The following is a 23,353-nucleotide window of genomic DNA, read 5'->3' on the forward strand; positions in this document are numbered from 1 at the left end:
AATTATAATACAAAGTAATGAGAAATCTACGAAATAAATATAAGTAGAAAATTAATAACATTAATCTTAATGTCAATTTAATATTATACATATCTGGGATAAATAATTAAAACTCACTGTCTAATTTGATTGTTTCTGTGAACAAGATAGTATATCCTCTCGAAATTTTCGAATATTTTATCTTTACAAAACGCCACAATTTGAGCTTCATCGGGCACGGCTGTTGAAATACAAAGAAATGTGATTTGCGAATGCCAACTGCTAAGGAACTAACGACTGAAATAGTAGAGTGCTACACAAGTGGTGAAACAATCAATTTCAAACAAGATATTTCACTTCGCAACAAGTTTCACTGTAGGTAAAGGAAATGTTTATAATTCTCCTGTAACTAAATACTTGCTTCAATGCATTATGCTAAAAAGATGTCTTTTGAGAATTTTCGTCATAGCTCTACCACGCTGCCTAGCTTCACGAGTTTAATGGTTTTTTACCACCAGAACTAAAATTAATTTCATTCGCTGGCTCTTTAGATTTATTGGGAGTCTTGTCCCGAGTATATTTTTGATTTCCTTCCCTTCCGCCCTACATTACTTGACTTTAATGAAATAGAAAAATCAGAGCCTGTAAAGTTACACAATGATCATGAAATGGTGGAATTAGTATTGACTATTGACACCAACGTTTACACCAATGTTTAGTAGTTGAGGAATTAGCTCTAATCTGCAATAATCGAAACAAACGAGTTGAGGACTATTCAAACTTTAAATAAAGGCGAAAAATCTATATGTCATTAGTGTTGTGCATAAATTTAAAATATATGTTTGTGTGCAAGTATGAAATTTGACGGTCAAAAGTTTAACATTTAATTATAATGAATTTTGCATAAAGAACCGTTGATGCGTGTTACCATTTGGTTAATCGATCTACATGTGACAAGAAAATGTGGAGAAATCTATATATAATATGAACTGATACATCCAAGACTGCTGACCACCATTGTGATAAAATACAGACGATGTTGGCAAGACTCGCGAAGAAACAACCATAGCTAGTCTACCAATCTTTACCACTACTTGTATACTATAAAAAAAGCCAGAGCGCATACTGCCGAACATACCATCTACACCTTACAAAAATTGCAGACTGAAGCTCTTAGCTACGCTCTGTACCCCATCTGAATTACTACAGATTACCGTTTTTTCAAAATTTGAAAATTATGTACAAGGAAAACAATTTACTTCATATAAAGCAATCGAAAAAAGGGATCTAAGACTTATATAGATTCTTCATACCCCTTTCCCATTATTGTACTGCAAAGAAATAAATGAGCGTCCACCAAGATGTCAAAAGCATGTTGGCAGCATGGATGCATATTTTGCAAGTTTTATTTTTTTTTAAATATCCTTTACATTGACAGCAATTTCATACTTTAAACCCTTATATTAAATAACAAAAATCAACTTACACAACCCCAACTGCCACATATATTCAACTTCCCTAATACACTCTGGTATATAAATATTGAAGTTCACCACGTACATATTAGTGGCAGGATGTCGAATTAGAAGAGGCGCTATCAATCCAAGTCGTACCTTGAAATATTATTTCCATACAAGAAAAAGTATTTAAATACTTTATTTACACAGACATGCGATGACAAATGCGGTGACTAAGTAATGTGGGCATTAGATGAGTCTAAATTTGTTCTGATATTCTGGGTAGTGGCCCGAAGTTCATTGCGTTGTTCTGGTGCTCATAGATGAGGAAATTTCCTAATTTGAGACCAGGTAATTGATGTAGTAGTCTAATACATTACTATTATCATACATATCAAGTTTCATCACTAGAGCACAAAAACAACTCAATCTTCCTTAACTATATTAAACTTGAATTTTCTTCTTACTACCTACTACATAATAATAATAATAACGCACACACTCAACATAGCCCCTGTGTGTCGGGTGCCATGGACACACACATGGACAACCACAAATTACACCCAAACTCACGAGAGAAATAAATGTAGGCCATACAAATATTTCTCTCGGCCTGGGAATCGAACCTGGGGCCTCTGCGTGGCAGTCCGGCATGGTAACCGTTCGGCCACAGAGGCAGTAAAAATAAGTGTTAATTGAATTAAGAAACGAATAGCAATAATTATTCACCCTTAGATACGAGTACTATTTATAATAAAAGGGTTACATTTTGACACTGTGTCGTGAATACTTTAAAAAATAAAATTTTACCTGTCCAACGTTTTCAGCCCACGCAGCATGATAAATAAGCTCGTATTCGGTAAAAACGATTTGCATAACGTTGAAAAGTTTAATGCACCTTTGAGTGTTCTGAAATTTAAAATAACATTTACTGTTATAAATATGCAAAACACATTTTGTGAGGTTACGGTAGCGTCAACCGTAGGCGTTCGTTGCGTGGAACAAGGCCAGCCGGACTTCGGACGAATTCACTTAGATGAGGCAGCCCTGATAGCGTATACAATACGTCCCCCAAGGAGAGATGAATTAGGTATGCTTTTTAAATATCTAAACAATTGAAGTACATCCACTAGGTGTGATTAGGTACAACTTTACGCAAGAAACGCTCGTTCAAGAGCGTCTGCGATTCATCGCGTCGAGTGTTTACTTCAATCAACAAAAATCTTTTACCGTCTAGAATCAAAGTATTCAAGGAAAAAGGTGTACTGTGTACGATATTTCAGTAGTTTAGACCCTTAAAAAAGCGTATCTAACTCATCTCTCCTTGGGGGGTAGTTTATATGGAAAGCCATATACGCACCCGGCCGCCGCCCGCTTCACGCAACGAAGCCTAAGTCCGCAAATTCGCGTACATTGCGCGCAAACATGTGTCTTGTGTTGGATACATCAAATACAAAACACAATGCACGCGCAAACCTTGAATGCCCTGCTGAACACACTACCGTTACGAATTCGTGGCCTAAGACCAGAGAGTGTAGACAGTCAGATTAATTGAGGCTATCAGCACAAAAGTCGTGTAGCCTATATTTCATTATTTGTCTACATTTTAAATGACACTAAAGTACATAATTATTTTTTATATGGATAATATTTTCATGTACAAAAATATTTAACTATTTTTTTTTGCCTGTTGGTAAGCCACATGCCTGACCATAGCAGTTGCTCACAGCTTTAAATAGCAAAGATCTGAGGGGCACTGCCACTTCGACAAGTTGACAAGTACCATGTGCCTGTAATTTCACCAGCACCCTAAAAACTAGAACGAAGTAATGTTAACATTACTGCTTGATGGCGGAAATAGGTAAGTTGGCAGTAGTTCCTGGAGGTACTCTTTCACAAGGAGCTCTACTGCTACTACATTTTTTCACTATTTAATATACTAACGGAATTGCTCAGTGGGTTCGAGTGAAACATAAGGCTGGCAGTTGACGAATATGACTTACCATATGGGTGATAACTTCGTGATGCTTTATAAATGTCTGCATAGGTTTCTTGATGTTATTATCGCAAAATCTTATCCACATTATTCTGCCTGCGACTGGTGGCATGTTGTGAGGCAAATCCGGATGTTCGCGTTCTTCGTTATACCTGTTAGCGTAGATAATAATCTAGAAGCGTCTAAATAAAATATATTTTTTTTAATTTCTCAAAATAAGTTATTATTTTACCAGCAGATATTTTTTTAAATACCAAGGACTAAAAAATATTGTATTTTATTTTATGTAGTGACTAGAATAGAGTAAGGAACGTTGAGGTGGTTTGGGCATGTAGAGCCGATGGATATAAGAAGAATTACCAAGCAGATTAATGATGCGAATGTGGATGGAAGGATTTTAAGAGAACGTTCCAGAAGGATTTATATTGACCAAATTAGTGATGTCCTCAAACAAGCTATGATCCGAATTGACAAGAATAAAAGAAGTTGTATGAAAAGGGTAGTTGATATGTGAGGCTTCGAGAGTTGTGTCAGGATAGAGCCGTCCTGTGGGACCAGGACGTGAGCTTATGTATGTATGTATTTAACTCATTAATGTTAAATATATTTAAAAGCGTACCTATCACGAATATCCTCAATCTCCTCGGTATATTTGGCAATTAAATCGTAATACTGATCTTCGAGATAAAGACACTCCAAATTCAACCTCTCGAATCTCTTAAGCAGGAGTAAAGCAATCTCCGTTGTGGGACATTTATTTACACTCTGAAAAATAATAAATCGGTACGTACTATCTACTTAAGGACTATTTTTGCGTGCAGGCAACGGCGGTTAGTAGAGACCACCCGCAGCTTACTTGTTCCCGTCAAACCAATGGCGTTCAAGGATTAGATCATATACTATTTTTTTATTATAAACAAGAGACTTTCGCAAAAAAGGACAAAAACAATAAGGAATGGCGCTGTCTGTATGTAATCTTCGCTTGCAAACAAAATTGTTTCGGACCTGAGAAGGCTTCAACTTTGCTAATGGTACATACATAAAATAACAATGTTTTATCTTATGTTTTCTTGCGAGATGCGTTATTGATATAATATAATAAATTTTTCAGAAAAGCAGAAATAAAAAACAGTGTGTCACATTTGCTTGCTTCTGAAACAAATCGGAAACACCAGGTATGTCACTTGAAACACCTACAATAAATAAAGGAAACATTTATTTACTTGTATCATAAAGTTCTCAAGCAACAACTCATTATTTGCAACGTTATCCTTGTACGCTTTGTAATCTTTGTCGAAATCTGGACGTCTGAAATAAAAATTCAATGTTTAATATGCTACTCAATTTTAACTGTATGAGCAGACTACAATTTTAATTATAACGATAGTCTTACGCACCTATGGTCCAGAGCATCGTATGTTTTACTTGAAATTTGTTTGAAAAGCTTATTAAAAGTTGCAGCAAATTCTTCAATACCTTCTAAAGTCGTTTTGTTTAAGACATAATATTTGATATAAGTTTGAAATAAATCTATTATCTGTAAACACGACAATATTAGCATCATTAATGTTTAAAGGCCAGCAAGTTATATTCGAACAACAAGATAAATCCTTAGATTGAAATACCTACCTTCAGTAGTCTTTTCTTGAAAGTCTCGAATTTGCCGAAAATATACATTTCAGAACAATCAAAAGGCCGTTCGTCTGCGGCTTCTAGCATTTCCCTTTGAGTCTCATTATAGCATTCACGATAGAAGGCATACAAGGCCAAACATAGCTGATGAAAGAAATTCGTTGATTAGTTGACATAAACATTTAGTTGTTGTGTGTAGTTTACTATGATTTGTTTTTTTAAATGTTATTTGTCTTCATCACTACGATTACCAGCTGTCATTTGGTTGAGACTTTAGTACGTCCTATACGTATATAGTATAAACATAATAAATAAATCAAGATGATGTATGTTTCATATTCTCACCTTCGCTTTGTTCATAAAGTTCAATTTATCCTGATTCCATATAGTCTTCTTCCCGCCTATGGTCAGATAATCCATGCACGTGTTCAATATCTGATTGGTCACTTTGACTATGAGGGTAGATATCTGCTTAGTAGTGTTATAGTACCGAGATGTAGCGAATATCATTCGTATCGTGTAAAGTAAACCTGGTATGTATTGTTGCATTGCCAACGGATCACATCTGTAGAAAAAGTAAACAAAAATAGAAGTTGGAAAACTAATAAAACAAAACAATTTATATGATGATCATACCTATTCTTCAAACGAATGTATAACATTACGAGGGTCCCATTGAAAGTTCTTGTGAATATCAAAAACAAAGCAAACTAATAATGTAACAAACCTACTACTTTAACAAAACTACCTTCTTGTTGACTTAAATCACAATGAAAGTCATAGAAAATCATTGCACGAAAAGTTTCTCGAGTTAAATTCATGTTGACGTGAAACAAACAATTTTCAACTTGCCGCTAATTTGCAAGAACAAATGACAAACGAATGAAATATACTCGATAAGGATGTCGAAATAGTTATTTTTGATCATCGAGTATATAATCAGAAATAGACGAAATAAGAGCCATATATTCGTGGTAATAAAAAAATAAAAGTGTAATAAAGATAATATCTCTAATAATGCCGTGCTGTTATATTCGGTGGCGTGGGAAAAACAGCAAAACATCTAATTACAAAACAAACAATCACATTTCATCGGTAATTAAATAAAAAAATATGTAATTTTGCAATATCCATTCTATCCATCCATTATAGCAAAGCTCAAGTTAACTGGTCGATTTGAAGTGAAACAACTGACAATTGTTTCGAAGTCGGGCTAGCCAATCGGATACTCGATGAATGCGAAAAATCCAACTTTCGGCACGATTTGTAGTACGAAAAATACCACGTTTTGAGCAACTGTGTCAAAAAGTTCTATTTTTAAGTCTCGAGACTCGTGAATAATAAGTAACTTTCCGCACTTGTACGAGTATCAAAAATGACTATTTTAAAATTTGAATATTTTATTTTATTTACTGTTCCTAAGCAGCCAATTCTAAAAACTTTCAGTGTAGCCCTCGTACGAATAATTCTCGCATACATTGTGAATTTGACAATTGATGTTATGCCTGATTTCTGTCATCACAGTCTTAGATAAAAGCCGAGTTTAACCCAGATGTTTTAGCTTCTCGAGTTCGCTTTTGAGGTATCATAAATATGATCGAAGGTATACATACAGTTTTTCTACTAAGCGAAACATCGAAGAAGAAAACAAAACATACCTGTACAGTGGTTCACAGTATTTCTCAAGAGCGTACAAATATTTCACGTTGTCTGATGACTCGTTATAATAATCTGTCACTTGATTGTCCAACTGTCTCCATTTCTGAAATGTATCGCACATAAACATGTATATACAATAAATACAACATTATTGCTACACTCAACAGCAGTAGAACTCGTTGTGAGATAGTTCGTCCAGGAAGTACTGCATGTGGTAATACTTCCCAGGACGAACTATTTCACAACGAGCTTTCTATTTCTACCGTAGCAGTAATGTGTGCATGAGCATTACTGCGTTACGGTTTGCTAGGGTAGGGTAGCACCCAGTTACACGAGGCAAAAGTTTTCGCGCGGTCGCCCAGTTACCATGCCTTCATTCACATTAATGGCGAATCTGAATTCCATTTACTAAGATACAACATTTAAATTCCTTAGAATAATACAACCGCGCAGACACCGCGTACCCGTCGCGTAGACCAAATTTAAGTCAGACTCGCCCGCGTGTCCGGGACGCTCATTTAAGTTAAAACGTAAAAGCTAAATGTATAGAGCGCATTTTGCCATGACAGTTAGACGCACGCGGACTCCGCTCGGCGACCGCGTTTGGTGAGCGCGATGAAATTCGTGTCGAATAAATGCGCCTAAAGGGTGCTAGTGAAATTACAGGCACACGGAACTTGTCAATTTACGCCTCAGGGTGATGGGCGCCGTGGCAGTGCTCTCAAGATCTTTGCGATTTAAATCTCCGAGTAGCACCGCAACTGATATGAATAGGCGTGTCGCTTACCATCAGGTGCACGACTTGTTTGTACCGTGAACACTTGTATTATAAAAAAAATAACAGTAACAGGTTATTGATGGAATCCCACTAGTCGTTACGCACATGTTTTAGCATAAGTGACAACAGACAGACAGAAGATAATTTGGCGTATGAAACACAATCCTTTGATATTCTTCCCCACATTTTTTTGTAAATACACGAAGTACAGCGGTATCTCATTTTGTCCTACATCCCTCCAAAGTAGTAAAGACGAAAAGGAGATCTTGCAATTTACTTTAAATATTGTTTATGGCACATTTAAGGTAATAAATATAAGGGTAAAGATTTAGCCGTAGGGATATACCGTCACATATCATTTCACCGCCAAAGAAAAAAATATTATACATAAAATGTGCGCATTCAAAATCTGTACGTGCAATCACAAATACAATATAGTATAATATATGGAGAAAATGAAATTGTTCCATATTCCATAATCATATGGACATGATTTCATCAACACCTGATGTTATAACGAATGTTTTAGTTAATAGCCTGTATGTAACATTATGTCTTCTAACGAAACAAACTTGTTCGTTTAAATTCGAAGGAAAATTCAAAAATCCTTCATGTGGATACCTCCACATGAAGGATTTTTGAAAATTGCGATTTACAGGACTAACTTTAATTATTCTAAAATAGAATGCCATATTATATCAGGTCGCGCCATTACAGGCGTGCATTGTGATATTCATAGCGATATCCCTACGACGCCGAAGCCTTACGAGCAGCATTCGACAGCATCGCAACTGCACAATAGCAATTTAAGTGCTGTTTCGAAGCATTAAGAATGCGTCGCAACTGCCAACTGCTTGTACCTTCCATATATAGTTGCTGTTGACTACACGCTGATTTAATGCCAGCTTTGCTAGCAGTCGGCAGTTGTAATGCCATCGTTGTGGCACCGACTGTCTAAATGCTATATTGCAGTTGTGCAGTTGAAATGCAGCTTTGATGGCTGCGGAATTAGTTGCCAATTAACATTATGTCATTGATATGGCTTTCAAAATGTAGTAAGTGTTGGCTCACCTTTAACAGCTTAGACTTGGCTATAATAAGCGCATGCAAGTACATCTGACACGGACCACTCTTGATATGCTCAATAATTGACGTAAATGTAGTGAGTTGACGGCGCCAATGGTCTAACTCTGCTAACGGTCCAATATTAGAGGACTCGCGACGGAGTTGTTTACTTTGTACTAGGACCTAATGAATACAATAAATTTTTAAAGAGAAATAATGAAATTTACATTTAAAACTAAAAAAAAATCCATTCAAGTGTGGCAGTTGTACGTTGTATATTTCGATTGCATTATAAGAGGTAAGTACGACTTTTTAACTGACTAGAAATGTTAAGAACCTTTAAACCTTCGATTTGAATTTACTTACATAAGATTCTTTCTGGCTATAATGACGGGGGTTGTCACACCTACCTTTGCTTTACTTACACAACAGCTTCATTGTTGTATCTTATCTCTGCAACTTAATAGTAATATCTAACGGACCAAACCTTCGTAATGCATTTATGTATTAGTGCCGATTGCCAAACAAAAACGAAAGCACGTATTGAGTAAGAAAAACGAGATGCACTACGATAGTACACTAACGCACCCCTTTATATAGACACGTCCATAATATCATAATTGGTAGTTAAGCAACAAATTCGGTATTTGAAACGTTGTACAGAAATAAATATTTGTCAGTTAAAGTAAAAATTTTATTCGATATTTCTTATTCGACTTATAGTGTAACAACGTAATATTTATTTGGAAAAACTAAACAAAATCAAAAATATTCATAAAAATATTCATATCAGAAATATGATTACATCTTTTTGATGAACCTTGTGTATACAAAAATATAGAAATCGAATACCTGTTATAATATTTCTCATCTGTTGCGCTAATCTTGCTAACCCTTTTAATGTCATATACAACTTACGCATTCTGTGCACAATATTGCCCGAATGGAAAAGCGTATATTACACTAAGTTCGTAGACATTGACCTACATGTCCGTAGACAATTTTTTTTAATGTTGCTTGCTAATGAAATAAAATTCTGAAAACACTGTGTCTTGCAATTTATTATAATTATTATATCATAAATATAATATTATATTTTATTTTAATAAATATTGCAAGTATTATATTTTCTCTAAAAACAAATGGCAAATTCTGGCGGGCAGTGTATAAACCATTAACCTTTTAATGTCATGGCATGTGATGTGTAAAGTATACAGGTCAAAATGATGAAGTAAAATAATTTACCATAGTAATCTGTTTGGACCATTGTTTCACATACGAGCCGATCTCTTCTAGAACTTGCATCTTTGTTATAGCAACCTTCATTTTTTCGTGATCTGATAATTCATCATACAGCTCCATGTTTACTTTAAACTTTGTACAGCAATCAAGGTCCATTTTCGTTTCTGTTAATGAAGAATTTAAAAAATGATGCTCAAATGCTTACGTTAAATACATTACATTCTAATTCAAGCAGTCATTCATTGTCACTAATTCATGCATCCATTGCTTAGACTGCACTGTCCACAAATTATAAACGGTTATTATATTTGTCTAATATACGTTGAAAAACTCACTTGCAAGATAATCCATAAAGAGCAAGACTTTGGAAATGTAATACTTTATAATATTTTCACTTTTAGGATTGGGCGGGTTAACATCTCCCCATCCTGAGCACACTTGCAAAGCTGGTACGATAGTTCGCATTAGTGAGTTATACACCGCAGATACCACATTTTCAGTTTCTGGATTTATATCAAACATCATGAAGAAGTAATCCTGAAAATTATAAACGATATTAAAAGTAAACTAATTTTATTATAAGTTTCTAAAGCTTTTTCCAACCTTCATTCCTTAAAATTTACATAGCCAATGTAGTAATAACAAATACATTCATTTAATGAAATAAACCGAAAAGTAACATGTAAATAACATGTGGTATGTACAGAAATAAGAGCACGTTCAGCTTGATACTTAAGGTAGTAAATTCACTACGACGACGACGGGGCGTGTAGTGGGTCGCCGTTTTAAGCGCGCACGCTGCGCTACTAAACATACAGACTTGTATTGATGTTGTGTTGTTGTATCAGTAACAACGAGTATATAACCCGAAATAGATAAGAAATGTCATTTAATTTGTTTGAAAACTATTCTGCCAAATCATTACGGTAACAACTGCGCTCCAATTGGCCAGCCTGAATTCGAAACAATTGACGGGTGTCAACAATAATTGTGAAACAATTATTATTTCACTTTAAATCCACCAGTTTAACTTGAGCTTCACTATAATGGACGATAATTGGAAAATTACATATTTAATACTTAATTACCAATGAAACGTGTTTCCGTTTGTTTTGTAATTAGATGTTTTGCTGTTTTTCTCACACCACCGAATGGAACACCCCACCCATAGTTAGAGATATTATCTTTATTACAATAAATACAATGGAGTCACTCCTTTGGCCTAAAAGTTAACCCGTCCAAAACACAATCCATTATTATAGGTAGCACTTGGTTCACTTGTCGTATAGACCTAGGGTCGTATTCTAGAACTCTACTCAATGCTCAAGTTAGGATTTGAGTATGGTTTAAAGCACTCGAAATCATACTCAAGTCCCTGCCATTAGGGTCGTACTTCCAGTACTTGTGTTTCCATTGCAATCCTGACTTGAGCATTGAGTAGAGTTCTAGAATACGACCCCTAGACTCCTTACCCCATGTGGTTGTTGATGGTGTCCGAATTCCTATTGTGGACACAGTTAGGAATTTGGGGGTAATTTTTGATAAATGTCTGACTTGGAAGCCGCACGTTGCTGAGGTTAGCAAGAAGGTGTTTGATGCGCATGTTTCCCTGAGAAGGCTTAAAAACTTTTTGCCCACTAAAACTAAAATTACTTTGGCCCGGAGCATTCTCCATCCGATACTGGACTACGCCGATGTTTGTTACCCGGATTTGTCAGTCACTCTGCTCAATAAATTGGAACGGCTCCAAAATATGTGTATGACATTCATTTTTGGACTTCGTAAATTTAACCACGTCTCCCAGTTTCGTGCACAACTTAAATGGCTACCCATCCCCCAGCGCAGAGATCTTCATATTCTTTCCCTTCTTTACTCAATTCTATTCTGTCCCTTTACGCCTTCCTATCTCAAAGATCGCTTTACTTTCCACTCTTCTACACTCTGCCGTCCCCTTCGCTCCTCTGATACTCTCTTACTTCCAACTCTTTTACCGATTCTGCGATCAGACTGTGGAATTCTCTTCCTGAATCGATTCAAGGTTCCCCTTCTCTTGATTCCTTCAAACAACGTGTCAAGGATCACTTCTTAACTCCTAAGTTTTCTCTTTACAACGTGTCAAGGATCACTTCTTAACTCCTAAGTTTTCTCTTTTTCTCCATTGTCCTTTCATTTATTTTCTATACTTATTATTTCATTTTTCTTTTTCCTTTTGAAGTATATAAGCATTTAATGTTATTATTTATGTATTGTTATGTATTAATAATATTTGTATGGATATTTCTATCTACGTATATGAGTTTATTAACAATTATGGTATAAATCCCTTTTGCATATCCCAAATTTCTATCCTAAGGTTGCCTGGAAGAAATTGCTACAGCAACAAGGCCGCCTGTTGCACATTATCTTACTATCTTTATACCTAACCGCTCACGCGATTCATGCGTCTCTGGAAGCATACCACACCTAGAGGTGCCGGTGATGATTTTATACCGATTTATCGGATATCGAAGTTATAACAGGTAAAAAAACTAATACTAATTGCTATTTCGGTAACTACTCTAGCAAACCATAAAGTTTTTAATGCCTGGGTCTGTCATTTAAAAAAAATAAACAACTTCAAAAATACGTCACGACAATCGTGTGTGTTATTGTTTGGGCTGGTGATGTCGGTGTTTATTTATTGAAAACATACCGTAAGTTGCGTTCTTTAAGTTTACCCTGAATATAAATGTTTATAAACTATACTTTAAGGAGTAATTTCATGGTAAACGTTAGAACCACTCAAACGGAATATTATCATATTTACCCAAGTACACCAAAAATTACATTAGTGCTTTTTAAGTGCAGGATTTGCGGTGAGTTACTGCATTTTATTTGAGATGTTTTTGTTGTAGTACGGAGGGTATTTATTTAGTAATGCAGAATAATAATTTTTATTTTTAAAAACTTGTAATAAACTGAAACCCTTTCTAATTTGCGAAACCCAATAGCCGCCATTTTGCGGTAGGATGAGCGCATCGCGTGAGCGGCTATGTTACTTTATTGTATTTTAACTGTAATTTTATGTGTAATAAACAATATTTCATTCATTCATTCATTCATATCAAATACAGATCAGTTGATGGCGCTGTACTTTTTCAGCTTTCTAATTTGTGATTTCAGTGCAAACGCGAGTTGATATTTAAAAGTGGTATAAGGCCAATTTGCCTGATGAGTTGCCATGCCTGCTCTTATTTCATCTCTATTTCTGGTTATATACTCGATAATCAGTAACAACGATGTAACAACATTTATAGCGTGCAGTCAAGCGTACCGTCCAGTGGAAGAGCGGGGTGTTGTAGTAAACGTACAAGCTGGTACTTTAAGGTATTTTTTATGACACCAAGTGCCGGGACGAACAAGTCCTACGCGTGGTGATAAGCGACACGTCTGTACATAACAATTGCAGTGCCACTCAGAGCTTTAAATCGCTAAGATCTGAGGCGCACTGCACTACGCCCGTCACCTTGAGACATAAGTCGACAAGTCCTATGTGCCTGTCATTTCACCAGCACGCTTTAAAACAGAAACGCAGTAGTGCTCACATTACTACTTGGCGGAAAAAATAGGTAAGGCGGCAGTACTTCTTGGGCGAGCTGTTTCACGAGGAACTGTACTACTACCATCGAGTACATTGCTACCAATAAGTTTCTACTGCTACCAATAAAGTTTTCAATAAAGTTAAATAAAACAACATGTGTATGAATCCTGCAAAGATGCTTGCTTATTGAGCCGCCGACTCTGATTAGACAATACAATAGTAATTAAACACAATAAAACCTCTCAATGTAACGTGTTTACACTGCGCCATTCCGAATTCGTGTCCTAACACTTGAATTCATCTTTGTGCCGCTTATGATTAAACGTGAGGACAATAACTAATCTTTTTGAGAAGGAACCATGAGGGAACCCACAATGGTGTGGGGTAGGATTTTGTGTTGTTGTATCATGTTTGTATGAACGGTGCAAAAATGTATAAGGCTGATGTGCTCTTGACTGTACGTATTGTGGCATGAGAGATTATAATTTATTAGTGGACGACCTGAAATCCAAATCAATTATATGCCTTAACAAACAAAGTAAACAACTTACATCAGCAATATTCTTTGACTCAACGAGCTTATTTTTTATCCTGTACATGGCTACCATCTGACCGGTTGTACCTATAGTGTCTCCATCAGATACATATGTTCGTTCCATCCAGCCCTTCTGATTTGGAATGTACCTACCGGATTCTATGGAAAACATTAAAAATTTTAAACTATGTCGTATATATACACCGAATCCTAAATAAATAATTTCTAAAATCGTTCACTTCATACTCCAAAAAACAGAATAATGAAATTTTATGAACGAAAATTATTCCAATTCCAAGTTTCTAAAATAGAAACAGTGTGTTACCCATTTTCAATGGTGGCATAAGAGCATTACAGAGCATAGCACTGCACCTACCACCTTCAGCAACGGCACTCTCGAGGATGTCTATATGGACATCGGCATCATATACACCTTCCTGAAATCAAGAACATCTCAGAATAGGTATACTAGAAAGTGAACCATACAATTATATTCATTAAAGTTACCCACCAATACATATTCAACAGGCTTGTTCAAAAACAGTGCACAAATCTCTAGCAAGTACCTGTGTTGACTCTTCAAATTTCCTATACGGTTGTTACGAGCTTCCTTAGCCTTTGCCTACAAACATTCTCAAATTAGTTCTGTTTCTACAAATAAAATTAAACAAAACATATGTAATCACTGGATTTATTAACTTGCTTATCTTTGTAAGATTCGGACGCCAAAGCCAATGTGCTCATCGACTTTTTGCTCCTCTTCGTTTGCAGACGGTGGGCGACGTCAAGGATAGCCTCCAGATTAGTTCGATCCACCTCAACATGGTCGGCATCGCCGAATGTAGGTCTCGTATGATCAGAATGCAACTTTACGTGGTGCTCGGTGCTCTTAGGCAATTCTTCAATTTTTGTAGCAGTTTCATCAACATTTTCTTGGGTTACAATACCATCTCCAATGTCAGCTTCTCCAACAGCAACGTCAGCGGCAGCACCAGCGTCTACCTCTGCCTGGGCAACATCACCGCCCTCGGGCTCTTCTGACATGGTAAGAATTTACCAACAAGCGTCAAACAAAATTAAAATTTACTATAAATCTGTACGTACATATCCACTTTTTCAAGATACAATGTCATGTCATCCAAATAAAACGTCACAATTAAAGAGTGTGTTGTTTTGATGTTTACAAAAACTGGCATTCGAAGTTCAATTTTAAATTGCAACTTACTGTTCTAATTAAAAATAAATTATTTTTACACGAAACCTATTTCATGTTCTTTTTTTTTCAGTACAGGTCGTCCAGACCATCAAGCTTACAGTCCTTTATTATTTATTCGAACAGAATATAACAATACATCAGTACGATACGAAAATCGAAGACGATTCTCTACGTATGCAATAATATTATACTTAAAAATTGTACGTATGTATGAACCCCTATGATCTTATTTGATGTACCCCCTTAGAATTCTAAATCCTGGCACTATCACAAGCCACATGACAGCCACAAAACGACATATTTTGGGAAGCACTTGACACGGTAATTCACCGATAATGGAAATGGAAGATTTGATTCGATTCAAAAGTAGTTTTTACAGTACGGTGGTATTTTTTAGTCGTACCTTGACAGAGGGGACTACCTATCGATGCCGCCTCCCAGTGGGATGTGCTGTACTCAAAGGCTCACAATATGACTACCATCGAGTAGTAGTAGTTTCTGGTTATATAAACCAGAAACTATACTCGATGACGACTACAAAACAATACATGTTCTCTGATCACTACACTCCCACTTCACCAACATTTATTTAACGTATACTTGTCATTTTGAGCTACAGCTCAGGTCTTGAGGTCCACGCATTAACTGCAAAATGCAATCAATCGGTTAGCAGTAACTGCTTTGTCTATGAATTGTTAATGTTAACTTGTCATATAAATTAATCTGTAATTTTAGCTACAAATAAAAAAGTCATAATTATAAATTAACAACTTTTTATTTTCTAATAGAAACTAAGTATAAACTCTAACCATCTAAATTAAATTATTTTAATATCATAACATAAATTATAAAGTACCGATACGCCAGTGGACGCCTATTTTATTGCATACAAAGGTGCATACAATACACACACATACTTTTACGCAAATTGTTGCTTAATAACAGGAATAAAATAATTGGTAAAATGGCCACGTGACTACTCCGTCAAACACCAAATGCTTTGCGACATTTACTTGATGTCACAGAGTATAGCCACTCCTCTGAGAATCCAGTGGTCCGGATTCTTGATGGTAGGCAGCCAAAGAGGTGTGATGAACGTCAAACCCGTGCGACAGGGCTTTTTGTACACTGGACACTAAATAAGAAAATAAAAAATATTATACGACCGATTCTACTTCGCCTATTTACCATAAGTTTTATATATTATATATAGTTCAGGGGCGCTGCACAATCTGCTATCCAAAATTGTCGCAGTCATTGTAAATTTATGGTAGAGACACGTGTCCATCAGGATGGCTGGATCAAACGAGATACACAAATCAAACGGGGCGCATTATTTACTAACTATTTGTTACTTATAATAAAATATTTGCTACCTTTGCGCTGATGAATACATTAAAGCAGCTATACTCTAAGTGTGTTCCGCGGAACCCTAGGGTTCCGTGATACCTCTGTCGGGGTTCCGCAAGAATTTAGAAAAAAAAATCAAAACACCTCTCTCTGGTCGCTCCGCGGCTGCGCGGACTCCGCGGCCGCGCGGAGACATAACGCTATGAACGTTATTTATTTATTTATTTATTTGTATTTGTATAAACATGTGTTACAATAGCTGGTACAATATCTCATAAGTTTGGTATCAACAATTTTATACTTGTACAACCCGTTCGCTCTAAGTTTGCCGGTCTGTGGAATGCGCGTACCCTCCCAAACGTGACAACAAAACTTATAATGTGTCATAGTTTTACCCAAATATGTACGTACACAATTTTTATTGTTACAATTAAATAAAAAATATTTTTATATTATGTTTTGCTGACGCTACTTTTCGAACGTCATACCTATCGCCAGCGGCAAACTTAAAACGAGCGGGTAGTATACTTGTGAGCGCGCAGTCTCTTTGATAAAAGCCGCCTCTGAATTAGACGCTATAGTTGTCAACAAGCGACTTTCGACTCTAACTTCAAAGGATAAAATCGATATTGTTTACAACGCAATTTTTGAATTTCTGTTTTTATTTTTGCTTTTTGTTTATCACAGGTGCCGACTCGAGTATTTTCGAGAATATTTGAGATCGAATCTAGGACTAAGAATAAAAGCGGCGATCGCGCGTCGTATGTCGTCATTCGCACAGGCGCCCTCCTCATACATTCACAAGCTGCAAACCGTGCAGAACAGGAACAGGAACGATTGTGCATTATTTAAACCCCACTATCCTGACGTGTAACATTATAAATAAAGAAGAATGGAACGTTGGCTTAAACGTGTTGCAACAACATCTAATGACGCTGAATGTTCAAAAGCAGTGCGCGCGGAGAATATAACAATCACCGATCCAGAAGATGATGCCACGACGTCAAGCTCGACGGTTTCAAAGACGAAAAGAAGGAAGTATGATGAATCTTATATCAGTTTCGGATTTGTTGATTCCAACGGCTCACCTCTCTGCATGCTCTGTAGTAAACTGCTTCCTAATAGTTCCATGGCACCTGCCAAATTGCGCCGACATTTAGAAACTGTACACCCCGAGTCTAAAGAAAAGAATAAAGAATTTTTTGTTCGCAAAAAAGATCAGTTATTAGAAAGTCAAAAAAATATGATGCATGTAACACAAACTATCAACGAAAAGGCCACGGAGGCATCATATTTAGTTAGCTATCGCATTGCACAAGCAGGTGAAGCGCACACTATCGCTGAGAAATTAATAAAACCATGTGTATTAGACATAACAAAATGTATGCTCGATGAAAAATCTGCAAAGCATCTTTCTACTGTTCCGCTATAAACGATACTGTTTCACGACGAATCCATGATCTGGCAAGATACGTCAAACAAGAACTAGTTACACGTCTACAAAATACACGATTCGCCTTGCAAATGGACGAGTCGACTGATGTCGCTGGTTTGGCTATCCTGCTGGTTATTGTGAGATATCCATATAAAAGTTCTTTTCAAGAAGACATGCTTATGTGTTCATCGCTGCTTACAAACACTACCGGGGAAGAAATTTTTATTAAAATAAATATATTTTTTGAAGAAAATAATCTCAGTTGGAACAATTGCATTGACATTTGTACAGATGGGGCCAAGGCGATGACAGGTAAAACAGCAGGAGCAGTGTCACGAATGAAAATTAAAGCGCCTAATTGTGTTCCAGTCATTGTATTCTGCATAGACAAGCACCTGCGATGAAGCAAATGCCGTCAAATCTAAAATTAGTTATGGATGAAGCGGTAAAAATAATTAATTTTATCAAATCACGACCACTACAATCCCGATTGTTCTCATTATTGTGTGAAGATTATGGCAGCAAACACAAAACACTGCTGCTCCATACAGAAGTCGATGGCTGTCTCGGGGTAAAACTTTAACAAGGCTATTTGAACTTAGAGCCGAGTTACAAATGTTTCTTTCAGCAGATACTTCTTTTAATTTGAAGGACCGTTTGTATGATAAAACTTGGTTGTTCCGATTGTCTTTTATGGCGGATATCTTTCAAAAACTTAACGAATTGAATTTATCGTTGCAAGGTAAACAGACAACAGTGTTTCAGGCCTATAATAAAATAACTGCTTTTAAAAGAAAATTAGATTTATGGATCATTTGCATTGGTAAGAAAGAAATAGAAAGCTTTATAATTGTAAGTCAATGCGTTACTCAGTGAGTCTGTTAGCGAAAATGACTCAGAAATGTTTGAAGATGATGTGTTTGAAGAATTGGTCCAATATCTCAGTTCGATGCGCGCATCTTTTGAAAAATATTTTCCCGAAGAACACAATACAAAAATTAAAGTGAATTCATGGATTCATAATCCTTTTTTACCCAACTTGGAAAAGCCTGAAAACATGTCAAACGAGATATATGAATCTCTTTTAGAAATGTCATCAGACACAAGTATGGAGTCACTGTTCAAAACGACGCCTCTCAATGATTTTTGGTGCAGAATCCAAGATGAATATGCAATGTTTGGCCAAATGGCTCTGGATATTTTTCTCCCGTTCCCAACTACATATTTGTGCGAAATAGGATTCTCTACCTACGCAGCCACGAAAACAAAATATCGCAATAGACTGGACGCCGAAGCTGATATGAGACTCCAACTTTCTTCCATCAAACCTGATATCAACCAATTGATGAAAAATAAAAAACAGTTTCATACCTCCCACAAGTTAGATATTTTCTTTTTTAATGTTTTCTATTATTGTCCTTGCCAAGTGGTGAAGTAAATAATAATTAGTAACTGTTACATTGTACTTTTATAATGCTGATTAATAAAAAATACACTTATAAAAAACAATTGTTTTATTGTAGGGTTCCATCAAGTATTTTGCTTCCCAAAAGGGTTCCGTCATTTAAAAAGTTTGAGAACCACTGCATTAAAGTAATTCTGACATCAGGATGGCTGGACCACTTTTATGTTCTCGTGGTTTTTGCCAGACCATATCATAATTAAATAATTAGATAACACATTTCTTTATTATAATTATTAATAGCTGTCAATTTATAAAATGATCAAACAGCTATGCTCAAGTTCATAATTTTAATAGTTATACACATAGTACTGATTTCAACATCATAGTTGTCACGTATGCCGCTAGAGGCAGCGAGTTGTACTGATTTCAACTTCATAGTTGTCACGTATGCCGCTAGAGACAGCGAGTTGTACCTACCGGAAGTTTAATAACATTCTTTTGATAAAATGGCTATAATATTAAATTTAATTACTTGTATTGTATTGTAATGATATATACATACTGTAGTTGTATGTTGTATTAAAGTAGTACATGTATAGAATGTTATTTCATAGACTTTTAATGTCGTGGTTGATGGTGTTACTGTTGTTGAAGATACAATACAATACAATACAAAAATTCTTTATTGTACACCAAAAAAGGAAACAAATGCAATACAATTAAATTAAAAATAAGCGGTGGTACAATGGGCGGTCTTATCGCTTTAAGCGATTTCTGCCAGACAACCTTTGGATGGAAGTAATTATATAATTCACAGGAAAAAGACGGCGGTGTATGAAGAATTACTAATCAACAGATAAAAATTGATAAGTAAATGCAAATATACATATATTTATAAATAAATAATAAAACCAGTACATATATATGAATATCGTAAACTACTATATATTCTTATACTTATAAATATAAAAATTTCTAAAACGTAATTTCAAAACATAAAAATACCTAAGCAGTCCAGGTCACACTAAATTAAGGTAGTGTACTTTTACCATATTTTTTTAATATATTCAATGATTTCGCTTGTTGAATAGACAAAGGTAAAGCGTTCCACAAACGAATAGCCTGAACAGTAAAGGTCGTAATACTGGGAGGTATGCAATGGCATCTTAAGTTGGAGAGTTGAAGAAGAGCGCAGAAGTCGGGGGTTGTATTGATGGGCGAATTCAAATCGCTCCTTAAGATAAGGTGGTGTGTGAGGAATGAATAAGATGCCATAGAGAAGATTAAGAATATGAGCATTCCGGCGAAGTCTAATGGGTAACCACTTCAGCTCATTGCAATAAATGGAAACATGATCAAATTTCCTCAGACCATAAATGAAACGGATGCAAAAGTTTTGTAGACGTTCGAGTTTGTTGAGCTGTTCTTCGGTTAAATCCAGATAGCAGGCAATCAGCATAATCAAGAATTGGAAGAAGAAGAGTTTGGGCAAGTGCAGTTTTCGTGGCAATAGGTAAAAAATTACGTAACCGTCTGAGAGATGCGGCAGACGCAAACAATTTGCGGCTGGTCTCACCTAAATTGAGGTGCCCAAGGTAGCTGCCTATCAATAAGTATACCTAGATTTTTTACATTGTCACTAATTTTAATGTAGGTGTCGTCTATAATAACCTGCGGCAAGCGAAACTAATCTATCTTGGATACCATTCTAGAGCTGCCAATAACAATCATTTGCGTTTTCGTTGCGTTCAGCTTAAGACCAAATTGTTTACTCCACGTCGAAATATGACGGAGATCATTATTGATTACCTCAATGGCTTCGTGCAGGTTTTCAAGTTGCCGGTGAGTGTAAATTTGTAAATCATCTGCATACAGGTGGTAGGATGAGGTAAGACTGCGGGAAATTGAATTATTAATTAATAAAGATCGAGAAGAGAAGAGGAGATAAAACGCCGCCCTGTGGAACGCCAGCATTAATGTCACACCAACAAGAGAACCTCTCATCAATGCGAACACACTGCCGACGCCCATGCAGGTAACTATGAAACCAAGAGATTACCGTTGGAGATATGTTAAGAGTGCGTAAAACTGCAATCAAAATGTCAAAATCAACGTTGTTGAAAGCATTGCTGAAATCAAGCAATGACATTACAGTGAGTTGCTGTTGCGACATACTATACCTAATGTCATCAGTGATCCTAACAAGAGCAGTCACAGTGCTGTGTCCTGGTCGGAAGCCGGATTGAAAGGGATTAAGAAGATTGTTACGTATGAGAAAAGGAGAAATTTGGTTATGAACTAGTCGCTCTAGCAGCTTTGATAGAAAGGGAAGTATAGAAATAGGTCGGAAATCAGAAAAGTTAGATGGATTGGCTTTTTTGGGAAGAGGAGTAATGAGAGCTTCCTTCCAAAGGGAAGGAAATTCTCCGGTGCTGATAGAAAAATTAAGAATATACCGGATCACAGGTAAAATCTCATCAACTATGAATAAAAACATTTTACGACCAATATGGTCACTGCCAACAGCATTGGACGAAATAGATTCTATGCCCTTCTTAACATCACAATCAGTAAACTCTTTTAAAGAAAACGGAGGATGGTTGGCAGTTGGAAGCGTGGAAAGATAATTTAAGGTAGATGTTTTAGTCGATCCGTCGAAGGCAACGGAGTTAGAGAAATGATGATTAAGAGCATCAAGGTTTAAATTTTTTGGGAAACTATCTTGAAGTGACTTACCAACTCCCAGCGACCTAAGAAACTTCCAGACTTTAGCCGGATCATCAGTTTCTAAAGAATTATGAATATGTCGGCGTTGTCCATCCCTACACAACCTATTGCAGTGATTACGACGCTCACTATAGATGCGCTTATTCTCGTCTGTAGGACTGTACTTAAATCTGGCCTTAGCTGTGAGCTTTTTATTCATAGCAGTCCTAACATTCTGGTCTAGTCAAGGTGCAGGGAGGTGTTTCATTTTAACTGGCCGTACTGGTGCATGTTTATCGTAAAGATTTATCAATGTGTTGTTAAACTCGAACACTTTGCTATCTATTGATATAGCATTCACAACGTTACCCCAGTCAATTTCACGAGCATCACTTCGCAAACAGTCCAAATCAATTCCACGAAAATTGCGCTGCAGAAGAATTTTGGGTTTAGTCTTGGGTGGGCGGATTTTGTAGGAAAGATAAATCAAGTCATGATAAGAAATCGTCCGCAGCGCACTGACCATGTTTACTAACGAAGTTCAAAGATGACACAATTATTAAGTCAAGAAGTGAAGGAGTTGAGTAGGGAAAATTATGTGTAGCATTAAGTGGAAGAATGGTCATATTGTTAGCCATTATAAGAGATTCAAAACAAGAAGAACGACTATCTCGTTTGAGAAGGCAGGTATTAAAGTCACCCATAATTATGCTATGTTCCTAGGAAGGCGAGAAGTCCTCTCATAATTTTTCAAAAGAAGCGAAAAAGTTAATACGAAGAGAGGGACAATAGTAGACACCAAGTAATAGTTTAGTATGAGAAAAGAGAACTTCAATGAAAACGTGCTCACCAGCATTGGATAGCGATTGAGAGGATGTGCTAACTATTCAGAATGGTATATGAGATCGTAGGTAAATAGCAACGCCACCTCCGCCGCAACCAATGCGATCGTTACGAATTAAGTTAAATCCTGGTAAAGAGTAAGACGAGGACTGAAGGCACGGTTTTAACCAGGATTCAGAGATAAGGATAGCATGAAGATTTTTATTATCAAATGATGCCAGCATATCTGAAAAATGAGCCGGAATACTCTGCGCATTTATATGATAATATTAAAATGTTTGGGAACGTTACAAAATACCGAGTCAATTGTGCTCGAAAGGGATGGAATGTTACAAAAGCTAACATCACTGTCACTACTGCTATGAGAACTACAAGAAACATAAACCTCATCGTCATTATCACTGCTTATCGACATAAATTTTATTATAATAAACTACTGTATTATATATAAATCAATTTATAAAATATATAATGA

At 36.2% G+C, this 23,353-nt stretch overlaps 2 protein-coding genes across 2 annotated transcripts in view; both read right to left on the bottom strand.

Moving 5' to 3' along the window:
* Positions 1–113: 113 nt before the first annotated feature.
* On the bottom strand, positions 114–14,952 carry LOC113229956 (dynein heavy chain 8, axonemal-like). The gene is made up of 17 exons (XM_026463653.1): positions 14,623–14,952; positions 14,435–14,545; positions 14,249–14,360; positions 13,940–14,082; positions 10,144–10,345; positions 9,812–9,972; positions 8,573–8,749; positions 6,723–6,826; positions 5,410–5,629; positions 5,062–5,208; positions 4,830–4,969; positions 4,656–4,740; positions 4,052–4,197; positions 3,440–3,584; positions 2,247–2,345; positions 1,466–1,592; positions 114–220 (listed from the first exon to the last, which is right to left on the bottom strand). The coding sequence occupies exons 1-17, from the start codon at positions 14,665–14,667 to the stop codon at positions 114–116; spliced, it is 2,271 nt and encodes a 756-aa protein (XP_026319438.1). The 5' UTR covers positions 14,668–14,952.
* Positions 14,953–16,082: 1,130 nt separating this feature from the next.
* Positions 16,083–23,353, bottom strand: part of LOC113229958 (dynein heavy chain 8, axonemal-like) — a 102,851-nt gene continuing 95,580 nt past the window's right edge. Inside the window, exon 83 of the mRNA XM_026463655.1 lies at positions 16,083–16,274. Coding sequence (XP_026319440.1) covers positions 16,149–16,274 — 126 coding nt within the window. The 3' untranslated portion in view covers positions 16,083–16,148. The remainder of the gene's footprint in view (positions 16,275–23,353) is intronic.

The sequence above is a fragment of the Hyposmocoma kahamanoa genome, unplaced genomic scaffold (assembly GCF_003589595.1).
Source record: "Hyposmocoma kahamanoa isolate Upper Pololo Valley unplaced genomic scaffold, ASM358959v1 63, whole genome shotgun sequence".
Classification (NCBI taxonomy): Eukaryota; Metazoa; Arthropoda; class Insecta; order Lepidoptera; family Cosmopterigidae; genus Hyposmocoma; species Hyposmocoma kahamanoa.